This window comes from Cyprinodon tularosa, unplaced genomic scaffold, assembly GCF_016077235.1.
Source record: "Cyprinodon tularosa strain WSP-4 unplaced genomic scaffold, ASM1607723v1 ctg463, whole genome shotgun sequence".
In the NCBI taxonomy this organism is placed as follows: Eukaryota; Metazoa; Chordata; class Actinopteri; order Cyprinodontiformes; family Cyprinodontidae; genus Cyprinodon; species Cyprinodon tularosa.
In genome coordinates, this window is record NW_024039189.1 from 1,020,635 (window position 1) to 1,034,533 (window position 13,899).

The 13,899-nt window shown below is 37.5% G+C and overlaps 1 protein-coding gene across 1 annotated transcript in view; it reads right to left on the bottom strand.

The window, feature by feature from the left end:
* The window catches only part of hs6st3b (heparan sulfate 6-O-sulfotransferase 3b), a 107,103-nt gene extending 97,282 nt beyond the window's left edge, over positions 1–9,821 (bottom strand). Inside the window, exon 1 of the mRNA XM_038301233.1 lies at positions 8,814–9,821. Coding sequence (XP_038157161.1) covers positions 8,814–9,358 — 545 coding nt within the window. The 5' untranslated portion in view covers positions 9,359–9,821. The remainder of the gene's footprint in view (positions 1–8,813) is intronic.
* Between the last annotated feature and the right edge of the window lie 4,078 nt (positions 9,822–13,899).

A 13,899-nucleotide genomic window follows, 5' to 3' on the forward strand; every position in this document is an offset into this window, starting at 1 on the left:
ATACCTGCACTTACACTTTAAATGTGCCATGGTGCTCATTCAACCTCTGAATCCAAATGGAGGAGTTGCACACGGCAGCCGACTTAAACCAACCTCCCCGCAGTATAACTTACCTGTCACCAGCTTAGCCCAGATGAGGACAGATGACCTTTCTTTAAAATAAAATCAACACCAGAGACAGTTATTCTTGGCACATTCCTTGTGTTGGTTGTTGTATAAATCAGAGGAGAAACGATACAGCCGGTCACCTATGCTGTCATATCATTCCTGTATCATGTGTCAGTCTGTCAAGTCACACAAAATCTGAACAAATGTGCTCACCAGATTTATTTAAATCACTGGCATAGATGTGTAGGAAGCCTTAAAGTGAACGCAGGGGCACAATGTCACAATGAGATGTTTTTAGGACTCCCTCACCATCCTCTGTACTGTGTGTTGGGCAGTTACATTTGGGCTGTTAGGTAGTCTGTTCTAGTTGTTTATTGCTTTTCTATTTCTCTGACTGCCGGTATGGGCGTATTTATTGGAGAATCCGCTCTTTTTCTCATGAGTTATAAAGATAAAGGTGTATATAAGATGGAATTTATGTACCTAGCACATTTTCTTGGAATGAGTCTCAGTGTCACTTCTGATTTATACCCCAGTGAAACAGGAAGATTCATATTTATAAGAAAAAAAACAAGCAAACATGTTACTGCTCTTCTGATCTAAGCAGTATCTGAAAAGCCCACTACCAAAATTTATATCATAGGGGCGTTTATCACGAAACACTGGATCATTACAGACACTAAATCTTTCTGATCAATCCAAATTTTTCAATTTAAATTTTTTTTTAATTAGATTTATATTGATAAATTATAGTTTTCCTGCTTTTCATGGAATCTACAGTCGCTTAAAGATGACATGTTAGCATCAATTTAAGCAAGATTTGCAGGAAAATATGCTTTTCTAGTAGGCTCATTAAGATAAAAACATTTTACTACGGTAAGTTTACCATCTTTAAATGAGTACAAATGCACCCACTCACTGCATCAAATGTCACTCTTTACTTTAAAAAGGGCACAGTCAGATACTTTGCTTGACCAGCCAGTATTTGACAGCAGCAAAAATAAGAGAAATAATTTGCAAGGAATTTTGCCAAGAGTCACATTTTTCATTATCTTGAGTGGCTTTTAGGAAAAAGACAGGGAACCACTTTCCAAACAGTTTAACTAAATGGATACTGACAAAATCCTATAAAGTATATTTCATAAATGCTGATATCAGGACAAAGTTTGTGCATTTTTTAATTTTAAATGAGTGTGCAGACTCTAAGTAAACCAGGAAGGAAATCTCATCCAGCATCACAGAGATCTATTACTAAATAAACAATGATCAATAAGTTAAAATACTTAACATTAAGTTGTGGCTAATTTTTGAGGGGAGATATTTTCTTAGAAGCAAATCTTCAGTCAAACATAAAACATATTTTTCATTATGTTAAACAAGAGTTTTGCATATGCTATTGCACCCTCTGTGGGGGTAACACTTCATTATCAGACCAACTGGATTACTGCTCGGGCCTGCCAGCGATGACGACTTGAATTAATGACACATGAAAAGCAATCTCCGTGCCCTGAAAGGCCTACAAGGGCACTCTGAGCTTCACACACTAAAAACACCTTGTCATAATAATGAGCGCTCTGCCTCCTACATCAGAACGATGTGCCCAGAACTGTAAATCCACCCGGCTTCGCTCATTCAAGCTGATCTGTGACCGGAGGGCATCAGCTGCTCTGCTGTTTCACTGTGTCTCATTAAGGTCCTGCACTCTCACCTCCTTCCTAGGCAGAACACAGCCAGAAACAGCTGGAGATGTGTGAATCCCCGATGTGCAACAACAGTATTCATCCATTCTTGTCTGGCCGTGTTAAATTAAAGTTTTATATCTGAGCTTTTATTATCATGTAGCTCAGAGGATGGTGCTCAGAGAAGATTCAAATGTGACACAGCAACCTATAGCGCTGCACTAAAATTAATATTTTTTGTATCAAACTGGTGTAGTGCCAGTCACTTTAAGTGACAATCTAAAAAGAAGTGTTCCATTATTTCTTCATGTTGAGGAAAAAAAAAACAGATAAGAAATACCGTCTTTGAAATCAATGGAAATATACAACAGTTGTCACTACTTTGGTCCCTCCATTATTTTAAAATGTTTGACTATACAGAAATATGAGGAACTTTGACCATTTCTTTGTATTTTTCGTTTTTCTATCTTACCCCAAAGGTTTTCTTCAGTGAGAGCCGACACCAGGACATCTGTTCTCCAACAGTAGGCAATGCCGGTGAAGTTTCTTATTCAAGGCCTCAATGATTTGAAAGCTGGAGCTGGGGTTTGAACCGACGACCCTTTAGGTGCAGGGCCAAATGTTTACAGCAGTTTAACTGACACACTGGACACGGCAGCATAAATAACAATGGATATCATCAATAAAGACTACTGTAAATGCAAGGATCGGTTGTGGTGGACACATTTTACTGTTTCCCACCAGAATTTAAGCTTTTATTGTGATGGTAGAATGTACGGTAAGCTTTTTTGTTGTTAAGATGTGAGGAGGGAGGAGAAAAGCCCCGACTCTTCTGTTTCCCCCTGTATTGAGCAGTTGGAAAGTTTTGCAGATTAAAGCGAGACCCAGCAATACATTCTTTCTTAGATTGATTTTAGCAAGGTAATTATTTAACTTTTTTTTAAGTCAAACCAACCAGACTGACCTCAATGCTTTACAGAAATATGTCAAAAGCAAAGGATCACCAAGGTAAAAGGATTATATTGTTTTGTATCATTCATCATAACAAAAGCGTAATTGTGTTTTTTGAATTAAAGCACATTAAAGCCATAACCTTTACTGCAGGCCTGTTATTTGTAATCATGCATTCAAAGTGAGATTAGAATCTTATCTAATCTAAAACAGAACAGGAAATTAAGAATTATAAACAGTGATTACATCAGCGTAAAAACTAACTGCAGAACAGTAACAGAAAGCGACTATATGGAAATCTGCCTCCCTTTAATTCATGTTTATAGTGGGATTGAAAGCCCTTTTCTGCTTTACAGAGGCAGAACCGGGATCCATGCTGTACACTGGATCCCTGTAGCTCAGAAAATAGATTTTAAAATCCTTCTGTTAGTCTACAAACCACTGAATGGATCAGCACCTCACTATATGACAAATTTGTTTTCCGTGTATCAACCTCCCAGACCTCTCAGGTCTTCTAGCTCCAACCTACTCTGTCCACCCAGAACTAGAACCAAACAAAGAGAAGCAGCATTTAGTTCCTATGCTCCACTCGTCTGGAATAAACTGCAAGAAGACTATAAAAGTGGTGAAAGTCTGAGTTCTTTCGAGTCAAAATTAAAAACCAATTTGTTTATAACTGCCTTTGACTGTTGAAGTTAAACTGTTAACTGAGGTATCATTACTTTTAACTTATGATCCAACTGTTTTATTACCTGCTTTAATCATGCTTTTATCTTTATTTGCTTTTACACTGCTTTTATTTTTCTTCTACTGTATCTTTTTATTCATGTAAACACTTTGAATTGTCGATGTACTGAATCATGGTATACAAGTAAACATGCCTAAGCCAAATGAAGGAGGGAGTGTTTGTAGCTGAAGTCAGATATTTTATCATCCTTTCATCCGACACATGTGTAGCAATATTTTCTGTCTTTTTAAGGCCAGCCACCATGTTGGGAAGCGATCTACAGATGGGCTAGGGTTTGAGTAGCATGAAAGATTGTTTCTAAAAATAAAAACACTTTGACACGTACTGTATGCCGTATAGTTTAACATTCACAAGTAAAGCACTAATTATGTGGAGAAAAGTGAGACATGCCTGTTCATATCAGTCGCGCTTCTGGGGTTGTTGTGGAGCTATACATCAGAGTAAGAATGTTAATTGGAGCTAAAAAAAAAAAAAAATCACAATCTCCACCTACAGTAATTGCTGCTTAAACTTTGGTGTTAGTTTCACTGTTAGTTAGAAGTAGCAACATTAAGTTTCCTGGTTGCTTGCCAAATGTAAGAGATAAGCACATTAGCAGGGTGAGAAAATATGTCCCTTTCTTACACTGAATCAAAACAACATAAATTCAATTTAAATCTAACATTGAGTCAAAAATTGTAACCCAGGGCGATGATTTATGAAAGAGTCATTTCAAATGATATCTTTACCTGATTAGATGTTATGGAAAATCCCCCACAGGATGAAATAAGAAATAATAAGATGGTACAATTATATTGTTTACAAATGATTATATAACTGGGTTAAATAATCATTTAGTCCTCATCAGATAATGAATTGGTTCACCTAAAGTATGCAGCAATTTCATTTACTGAGAATGCTTATTTTTCTTTTAAAAGACAATAATAATCATTTTGTTTTAATCAATCTGATTAATATATTGCATGATTGAACAAAAAGTATAAAACATTAATTTAGACCAACATATATTTATCTTCTAGTAATCTGCAACATGGATTATTCTTTTGAATCTAATCTTTGGAATCCTTACTGAAAACCTAGTCTGCTGAGTCAAACCCATAACCCAACACATAGACTGCAGATATTGCAAGTTTGGGCAATTAAATTATCCATGTTAACCTTATATGCAAAGCTTTTTACAATAATGCATGAAGTATATGTACATCCATCCATATTCTACCGCTTAGTCCAATTCAGAGTCGCTGTGGGGCCGGTACCTATCTCCGGCAGTCTATGGGGGAGAGGCGGGGTACAATCTGGACAGGTCGCCAGTCTGTCACAGGGCAACACAAAGATACACATAGACGCAAAACTATGCACACACACTCTTACCTAGGGACAATTTAGAGAGCAAATTAACCCAAAAGTCATGTTTTTGAACTATGAAAGCTGGAGTACCCAGAGAGAACCCCCGCATGCATGGGGAGAACATGCAACCTCCGTATAGAAAGACCACGGTCCAGGATTTAAACCCAAACCCTTCCTGCAGGCAGCAGTGCTACCCACTGCTCTACAGTGCAGCTTATATATGTACATGATTTTTCTTTCCCTTTTATCATAAAGCTCTGCGAGCATAAAAATACAAAATGACACTATCCATTTATTAAAGGATTTGGAGACCCAGGGTCCAACAGTAAGTGACACTGATTTATTGGAGGTGTATTCTGTATTCCTAAATATAAAGACTTCAGGCTGTGTGATTTATTGTTATAGTTTCTGACTGCGTTATTGCTGCTTTAAGTGTGTCATTGACAGATGTTTGACTGTGTAGGAATGAAAATGGATTGTAAATTGCAACGGCGGGAAACAAAATAATCCTGTTTTGAGTTTCAAGGGAAGCCACATAAAATATTTCTTTGATTTTTAAGTGCAGCCTTTTACTATGTAGACTACCGAGAAGACATAATTTACTCAGATCTTTCTTTGCAATTGTATGAAATAAATTTTGCAAAACTGCTCCTTGCTCTGCGTCCTAGTGTCACACTGAATATATCTACATGAGTAATTCCAGACTGGAAAGTTGGATAATGAACGTGTAGCAATCAGAAATAATTCTTCCAGCACTCATCAGACTCTGTAGGCCTTTGAATCTGACTGAGAAAGAAAAAAACTACCCTACTTGGTGAGCCCAACCCCAATGAAAGCAGATAAGGAAGTGCTCCCTCACAAAGCAACTTAAGAGGACAGCACTTAAAGGTTTGTTTCTCCACAATGCCCCCGAAGAGGGCCGGCCTGCCTGCTCCACTTCTCCCCTGACTGACAGCACACTCCAGAGACGACATGCCGCAGGACACGCGCACTGATCCAGCCTGACATACCTGACCTTTCCTGGGCCGCACAGCTGACTCACCGTGCGCCGCGCCCTGTTCGGCTGAAAAGGCCACACAAGGCCACGCGGGGGATGCCATCACAGCTTTCCTTCACCTCCTCCTACTGCCACCACAGGAGGAGCCGGCAACTTGTATGTGTGAGGAAAGTCAATCTAAGAAGTGGCCACCCACAAAACAAGGGCAGGGTGTCTGAATTTGACATTGACATTCTGTTTGTATACCCTTAGTGAAATCTCAAAGATTTTAGAAGAGAGATCATCACATTTCTACCAAAAAAATAAGAAGCAAGAACTTTACTTTTTTTTTAATTAATTAGGCTATTACTGGAAGATAAAGTGACAATGCATAATACTAATACTTATATCATTAATACTGTAAATCCACTTCAAACAACAGCTTACTAGAAATGGAATTCAGCAGTAATGTGTCTCGTCTGAGAAAGAAGCCTCAGAATAGATGCTGCAGGAGGCCACAGAAGAACAAGCGGCGGGAGGATTGTAAGTGCAGAACAGATGCTGCAGCTGTGAAATGAAGAGCTGTCACATCCATCGAGCACTTCCCTGAGTACAGAAAACACTTGGCACAGCAGAAATAAATCATGTGCTTGGGTGCTTTGCTGGATGATTGTATTTTTTTATTTTATTTTTTTTTTTGAAAGAGGAAGGATGTTCTCTGCAGTTCCAAAATCCAGCTTATGTGACGAGACGATTCGGTCAGCGCTCTTTCTTTCTGATGTGTCCGTTCCGGCAAACTGACTTTTTAATGTCCTTGTTAAATGAAGAGTCTGAAACCTAATGCTGTGTTGAAACTCAGTGAGCTCAGATATGCTTACAATGCTGAAAAATAGACTCATGGATACATTGCATGTATAACCTGTCACTTGTGCATTCAATGCTATGTGAATTATAGCATCTCTTTTACATCAGTAATTGCAAGTGTCTTTCCGCTCTGGTTAAAACAAAAAATTAAATACTTGAAGTTCAAATAACCTTTATCTAATTTGTTTTGTGATTTTTTTTTCCTGAGATAACATCATGGTTGTACATTGGTCATTCCCTGAAGAGAGTTATCAGCTAAAGTGTCACAATTTAAGGCCTATAACAGACAAACAAATTAATTTGTATATACTTATATTCATTTGAAACAACTTAATAAACTTAAATTCACATATTTTTATCTATACTTTGTCAATTTTTGAGTCGGTGCACTACCATTACTGTTGAGAATAGAAGGGCTTTATTCATTTTCTCTGTTTTGATTGGATGAGGGGCAGCAGAAGGATGGGCTTGTCCAGCGTTCCCTCTGTTCAAACCACACAGGTCAAAGGATAGGTCAAGGGAAGTTAAACATATTAATACATTTTTGCAAAAGTACACATTTCCTTTAGTCTTTAAGAAATGTATTGATGTTAAAACCAGGGACGTCCATCTGTTTTCTTGGGACTTTATACTGTAGATCAGCACAAAGCCGGGAATAATTCTGAAAAGGAACTGAAAATATACGTTTGTTTTTTCTCTGCATTCTGTCCCCTGAAGCTCTTATTTTCACAATCTCTCGTTTTAACTAGATTTGCACATATAGATATCAAAATCACACGTCCGTTGGTTCAAGCGCGGCTCTGGTTTTCAGTGTCATTGAGTCTTTGGACAAGATACTTCACCTGCATGACCTATTGATGGTGGTCAGAGGGAGTGGTGGCGCCTTTGTACGGCAGCCTCGCCTCTGTCAGCCCTGCCTCTTCAAGTTGTGGCTACAACCAGTTTCTCTAGTCATGCTGCTAAAAAAGCAACAACACTGCATGATGCTGCCACTACCATGTTCCACCCTGGAATGGTGTGCAGTATTTTCCCCACCCAAAATCTCTTTGCATTTCTAGAAAGTCTCATTTCCATCTCATGTGTATAAAGCACATTTCTCTATGTGTTTGTTTTCTTCATTAAGCTGCAAAGCTGGTGGCATACTTACAAAAATAAAATAAAGGCTTCCTTTAAGCTATGTACTCTGTTAACATATTTTCTGCAGGTCCCCCAGAGTTGCAATAGGGGTTTATATAGAAATGCAATTGCTCAATGGTATTTCCTTCTGATCTTCAAGTTTAGGGGTAAGATCATTTGTTGGTATGTTTTAAGTTACAAGTTATATACTGTTTAAGATGACCTATTACACTAGAAGGTACATTAAGATTTGATTTTATAATGCATAAATATCTAAAAAAAAAAAAGTGTTGGGTGTATCAACACTTGGTCACCCTGTATGCAAGATTCTGTATTGAGCTTTTATCCTATTATATGTTGAGCAGGTTTTCATTTGACGATTTGATCTAATCTTTTTTAATAATTTTTTTAATCATAATTTGAAAGGTGGTCCTACAAACTGTCTAGGCGCAATTCTATTAAACAGGAAAATTATAATTTTCTTATCTCTAAATAACAGAAAGATATAGGCTAATTGAAAACAAATGCTCAAAGTAGAAGGATAATTAAGGAAAAGCAAAAAGAGCTTAAAAAAGAAAAGAGAAGCCTGTCTTTCAACATCATGAAAAATTCACACTTGATTTGTTTTTTTTTTTTGTTTTTTGTTTTTGTTTGTTTTGTTTTAGGGGGGTATAGGTTAACTTGAAATATGGATTGTTCTGCCCTTATACAGTTTTAAAAATGAATGCCAAGAGTTAATGATGTGAATGGAGCAAACTGCTGTAGGCTACTTGGAAGTTATCAGTGATTAGAAAGGGAATTGTAAATATGAGCGAATTGACAATGAAATGATGGGAAAAACATGAATTCAAAGGCAATTGGCCCAACAATGCCATGCAAGTAAGAGGGTGAATATAGGTTGTCGCAACTGAATTATGCGTAAAACTAGAAAAACTCCAAATCATTTACATGTTTACCTCAGATCACTTCACTATATATCTGCATAGACCTGCAGCAGTTGTTTGGAGTATTTTTTATTATTTACCTTTTATTCCTCTGGGCCTCCTTCTTATCCATCACCACCGGGACGCAGTTGGTGAGCTCGGTCCAGTCTGCGTGCAGCCCGCAGCTCCAGCCTGTGGAGAACCGGGAGAAGAGCCAGGACTCCTCTTTGCCCGGCCGGTGACAGGTGCACTTCTTCTGGCCGGGCTTGCAGTCGCACGGCTGTTCCAATCGGATATTCCTCACCAGGTGCCTACCGAAAGTGGTCCCTCCGGTCTTCTGGATGTGCAGGAACACGATCACGTCGTCTCCTTTGATGTTGAACTCCACGCGCCTGTCCAGGTCTCTCTCGGTGAAGTTGAATTTGTACGGCAGCCGTGGCGGACCGTCATCGTCCAGATCGGGATCTCTGTAGAAGTCGTCCGCGTCCTGATAAGGGGAGGAAAGCAGGCTCACCCCTCTGAATCTCTCCCCGGACTTAAAGTGGCATGAATTGCTGCCCGCAGGACATATGTACTGATAACCTATCATAACAAAAAGGACAGCCAAGATGGGAACCAAGATGAGCTTGCTGGATCTCTCATCCATTATATCTTAGGATAGTGTTTTCATTCCATAACTGTAAATATCAGCTGTTCGGATGGAGATCACTATTCATCCATGCCCTCCTTTATTTTATTTAAACAGCCACATGTTGATTTATCGCCCTCCGGACACGCGTGATGCTTTTTAAAACGATCCACGCCGTCTGCTGCGCGCTGCCTGGAGAATGTCCAAATCCAAGAGTCATGGCACGCAAATCTCTGACTGTCCAACTTCTGAAGCCGATCTGAAGCTGCATCCGCTTCGATCACTCAAATGAAAGTGAAAAATAAAGAAGAATAAAAGCTATTAGAGAGAGTTTTTAGTTTTGCTCTCTTTCACCTTTACAATTCTGCTCGGACAGCAGCATCCTGCCTGAATGGAGGGACTGAGTCTCTGCCTGGCTGAGCTAAAAGCACTGCTCTCTGAGAGAAGGAGGATGCTGCTGCTGCTGCTGCTGCTGCATCCTGCCCTCATCATAGATAGACTGGGGGAGAGCTTCCCATACCATATCCTATCCATCACTTAATCTTGTTTTACAGAGAGCAAACCCAGAAGCACAATAGTTGCCAAAATAAAGATTGGAAACCCTCATTTAGATACCCAAATTCTTTGATGCCCAACTTTTTTGAAGCGCATCTATCTCACCTTTGAAGATTAGAACAAGAAGATATCTATGAAGAGATCTATAATCAGTAGTAGCAGTAAAATTAGATGGCAAAGTCTGAAAAATCTACAAATCAAAATGTTTCTTTCATTTCAGCCCTCAGGGTAATTTTGATAAACCATCTTTAAGTGCTTTAAATCCTCTTGGCTTTTTTTGATGTGGGCTATCCCAATGTCTATTACTTCACATGACTTGTAAAATGAAATTTTAGTGTAGTTCCATGGTTTCTGATCTGGCAAACCCCACATTGTCTTTGAAAAAAAAAAAACTATTGTAACTCTGGCAGTATGTTCTGGATCAATGTTCTGATAGAGGGTAACTCTACACACCATCTTTAATTCAATTCAGTTTATTTATATAGCGCCAATTCACAACACACCTCATCTCAAGGCATTTTACAGTTCACCAGATCATCCAGTTAGATTGATTCAAAGTTTTCTATCTAAGAAAAAAAAGTTGATTGCTTCAACTCATTCACTCAAATGCAATCCTTTACTCTAAGCAAGCTTGTAGCGACAGTGGAGAGGAAAAACTCCATTTTAACAGGAAAAGACCTCTGGCACAGTGTGAGCGGCCATCTGCAGAGGCTGACTGGGGTTCAAGGAGACAGAAGCAGAGATACAAAAGGCAACTGTAAAAGGCGGCCCCATCCAGGAAACACACAGCTCCGACCCAGCTCCCATGTCAGAGGATGAAGAGGGCACATCTTCTGCCTCCTTTAACATGCTTTCTTCCAGGACTGCCCTTTAATTAGGCTGAGTAATTTTCCCTTCATCTGACCTGCTTCTCTGTGAAGAAAGATGCCTATAGAAATCTATCACCCACCACAGTGGAACAAACCATAACAGTATCGAGACATAGTGGTGGAACCTACCCTACATAAATCTCTCTCGTCCTATCTTTTTTTGCCAGTTTTAATATTCCTAACAAAGCAATTAGAATAAAATAGAAACCACAGATCATATAACCACCCCACACTGCTCCCTGGGCGCCCCACAATGGCAGCCCACTGTTCCCCAAGGGGATGGGTTAAATGCAGACAGTTCATTTCATTGCTCTTTACTTGTAGCAGTGCAATGACAACAAAAAATATGGGAAAAAAAAGAAAAATATCAATGACAAAATACGCCACAAAGAGATATAACCAAATTAGATCATATATGGTCAAACATTTCAATGAAAAAGGTAATTAAGGAGTACAGTTGTATAGAAATATTTACAAAAAACGTCTTACTGTTGGTAAAACATACTAATTCCTGTAGTTCATATCTAAATGCCTTAATATCTCATTAAATAATAATCGAGAGGTGAAAATGAATTTACATGAAACCAGCCACAGCCATGTGTTGCTTTTATTTAATGTTTTTGACAGAAGTACCAAATAGATAATCACAGAAGGGGTTTGAATCGTTAGTTACAGTTTTAGAAAAACATGTTTCTCATGCATAAGGAATGCATTTAATTGCAAAGGCTTTTACTCCCAGTCACAGTGCAAGACTCCACTGCTGAAGAAAAGATATGCTAAAGCTTTTTAGAGCTTCAGAATCTCTGAGGAAGTCAGTGAAATATTAGGAGACACACAGTGTTTAAAGGGAGAGCCACTTGTGCACATTGCCCCAATGACCATGCTAAAAGGCAACTTTGCAGCTGGAAACATCAGGGTGGTCTGACAGAATATTAGATAAATTAGAAAAATGTTCTGGGACATTCTGATAAGATAAGAGCAAGATTAAAATTGTGGAGATCCATAAACCAATGATCCACTTTTATTATTATTATTTTTTTTTTTTTACCAACCATAGCTTTGCTTTGATTGCTGTTTTTTATCGTTTTTACTTTTTTTTGGTAGACATCAAGAAGCTTCTGACATAAGTATGTATGAATATTTAGTAGCTCCTGGTAAAATCCAGCCCTTAAGATATATTTTCAATAAGGTTGATATAGGGTGCACAGTGCTTCCTTTCGATGTATGTAACACAATTAAATTGAATTTAAACCTGAAAAAAGATATTAAGTAAAATACTTAATCTAAATGGTAAGAAAAAAAGAATGAAATTATGATTTTGATAAGAAACACATTTGAATAAAAATGGCTTGAGCTACTTTCGAATGACTAAAGACAATGTAGAAAATGTAGAAACAAAGGAATCCTTCCAGTGCTGAGGTGACAGTTTGGAAAGAGGGATTTCCTCAAGGTACCTACTTTTTGGTTGAAGGACCTGCAGAATTTGGAATATGTTTAAAAGCAATTCTGAAATAATTGGGTAAATTAAGAAAAAAGAGATGTACGTTTGTGCAAGTTGAGATCCTGGCTGCACAATTTTGGACAAACTTAGTCAATGATCCATGGACTTTATTGATGATGCTGCTGAAAGGAATCAACACCGGAAAATATAATAGCAAGACTAACTTTATCAAGTACTTGCTTTTACATCAACCTGCCAAGTATAATTTTTTTCTAATTATCAAAGACAGTTTTGGGCAAATTGTTTGCTTCACCAGAAAACAAAGACATTTAAGGAGGAAGTGCTTTCTGTCAATGAAAGATACAAACTCTTGAACAATCCATTTAAATACTATGTTGTGATACAGCAAAACATAAAAATACCAAAGGGGTGAACATTATTTTAATGCATTTGTCAGTACTTTCCCACATATCAATGTATAACATTGTCTCATGCGAGCAAAGTTTTATGAAAATGTTTATATAGGTTCTGCCCATTTGAAAGGAAGCAAGGAATTTCACCAAATCTTGATTTAAAATCAATGCCAACAATGCATGATCAACAAATGCTTATTGTGTTATCAAATTATCTTGAGAGATATTGTTTGTATTGTTAACTGTCAATGGTGAAGACCCCATGAAGAATAACTGCTGCTTTGCAAAAGCTAATGGGGATAAAAATAAACAAGTAACAAACATGAGGAGTTGAACTAGAATTAAACTTGGTGGCTATGCATCAGAAGCTTGGATGATGACAGGGTAGAAAAGGAAACAAAACCAAAAAGATACAAAGGCTGTAATATATTTGAAGAAAGACACTGATGAGTGTAATAATGCAGCATAAAGACACCAAACAGGTGCTCAGAGCGAAGTCAAATGCAAACAATAAGTCAAGTCTTTATAACTGCAGCATTTAATAGGCATCTCTTCAGAACTAAATCTAAGACATGTCATCTGTACACTGGATCGCCTTTGTCAACATCAGTAACCATTGATGTCTTATATTTAAAGTACATAAAAAGTGGCCTAGTGGTATATATTTAAAACAATTTCAGAACAGGATTCAAGATAATTCTTCTTATGATTATTATTGCTATTAATAGTATTATTAAAGGTAGTAGAATTACTTCTTTTTTCTGTTGTTGAAAGAGACAATGTACTTGTTAAATTCATAAAAGTAGCAACTCAATTTTGAAAAAAGAAAAGTTAGAACATGGAAGAATTTAAAACAGGCGATATCACACATATTTTTAAGCATATTAAGCACATTAAAGCATATTCCTAAAGAAACTGGTATTTTTTTTATTTTACATTTGTTTTGCTGTATTTTATTAATGTGTATATTCATGTTTACATTCACAAAATTTCGGCACTGTATTAAGTGTTTTTAAGTATAATAATACACCAAATACATGTCCACTTCGCTTACTTGGGTAAAACGCGATATCCTCTGGTGTTTTGGGAAAAACTGTATAGGAATAATCCTTAGTACTTAAAGTAGCTGTCTATCGCCGTGCCAGAAAGAAAATCTTTTTTTTTTTAAATCATACATTTTCTATCTTTGGGATGCCGTTAAGTAACATTTTCCTCTTAAATAAAAATTATCTTGATATTCATTCACTTTTTTTTTTTACTTTAGTCCAAACGAGAATAACG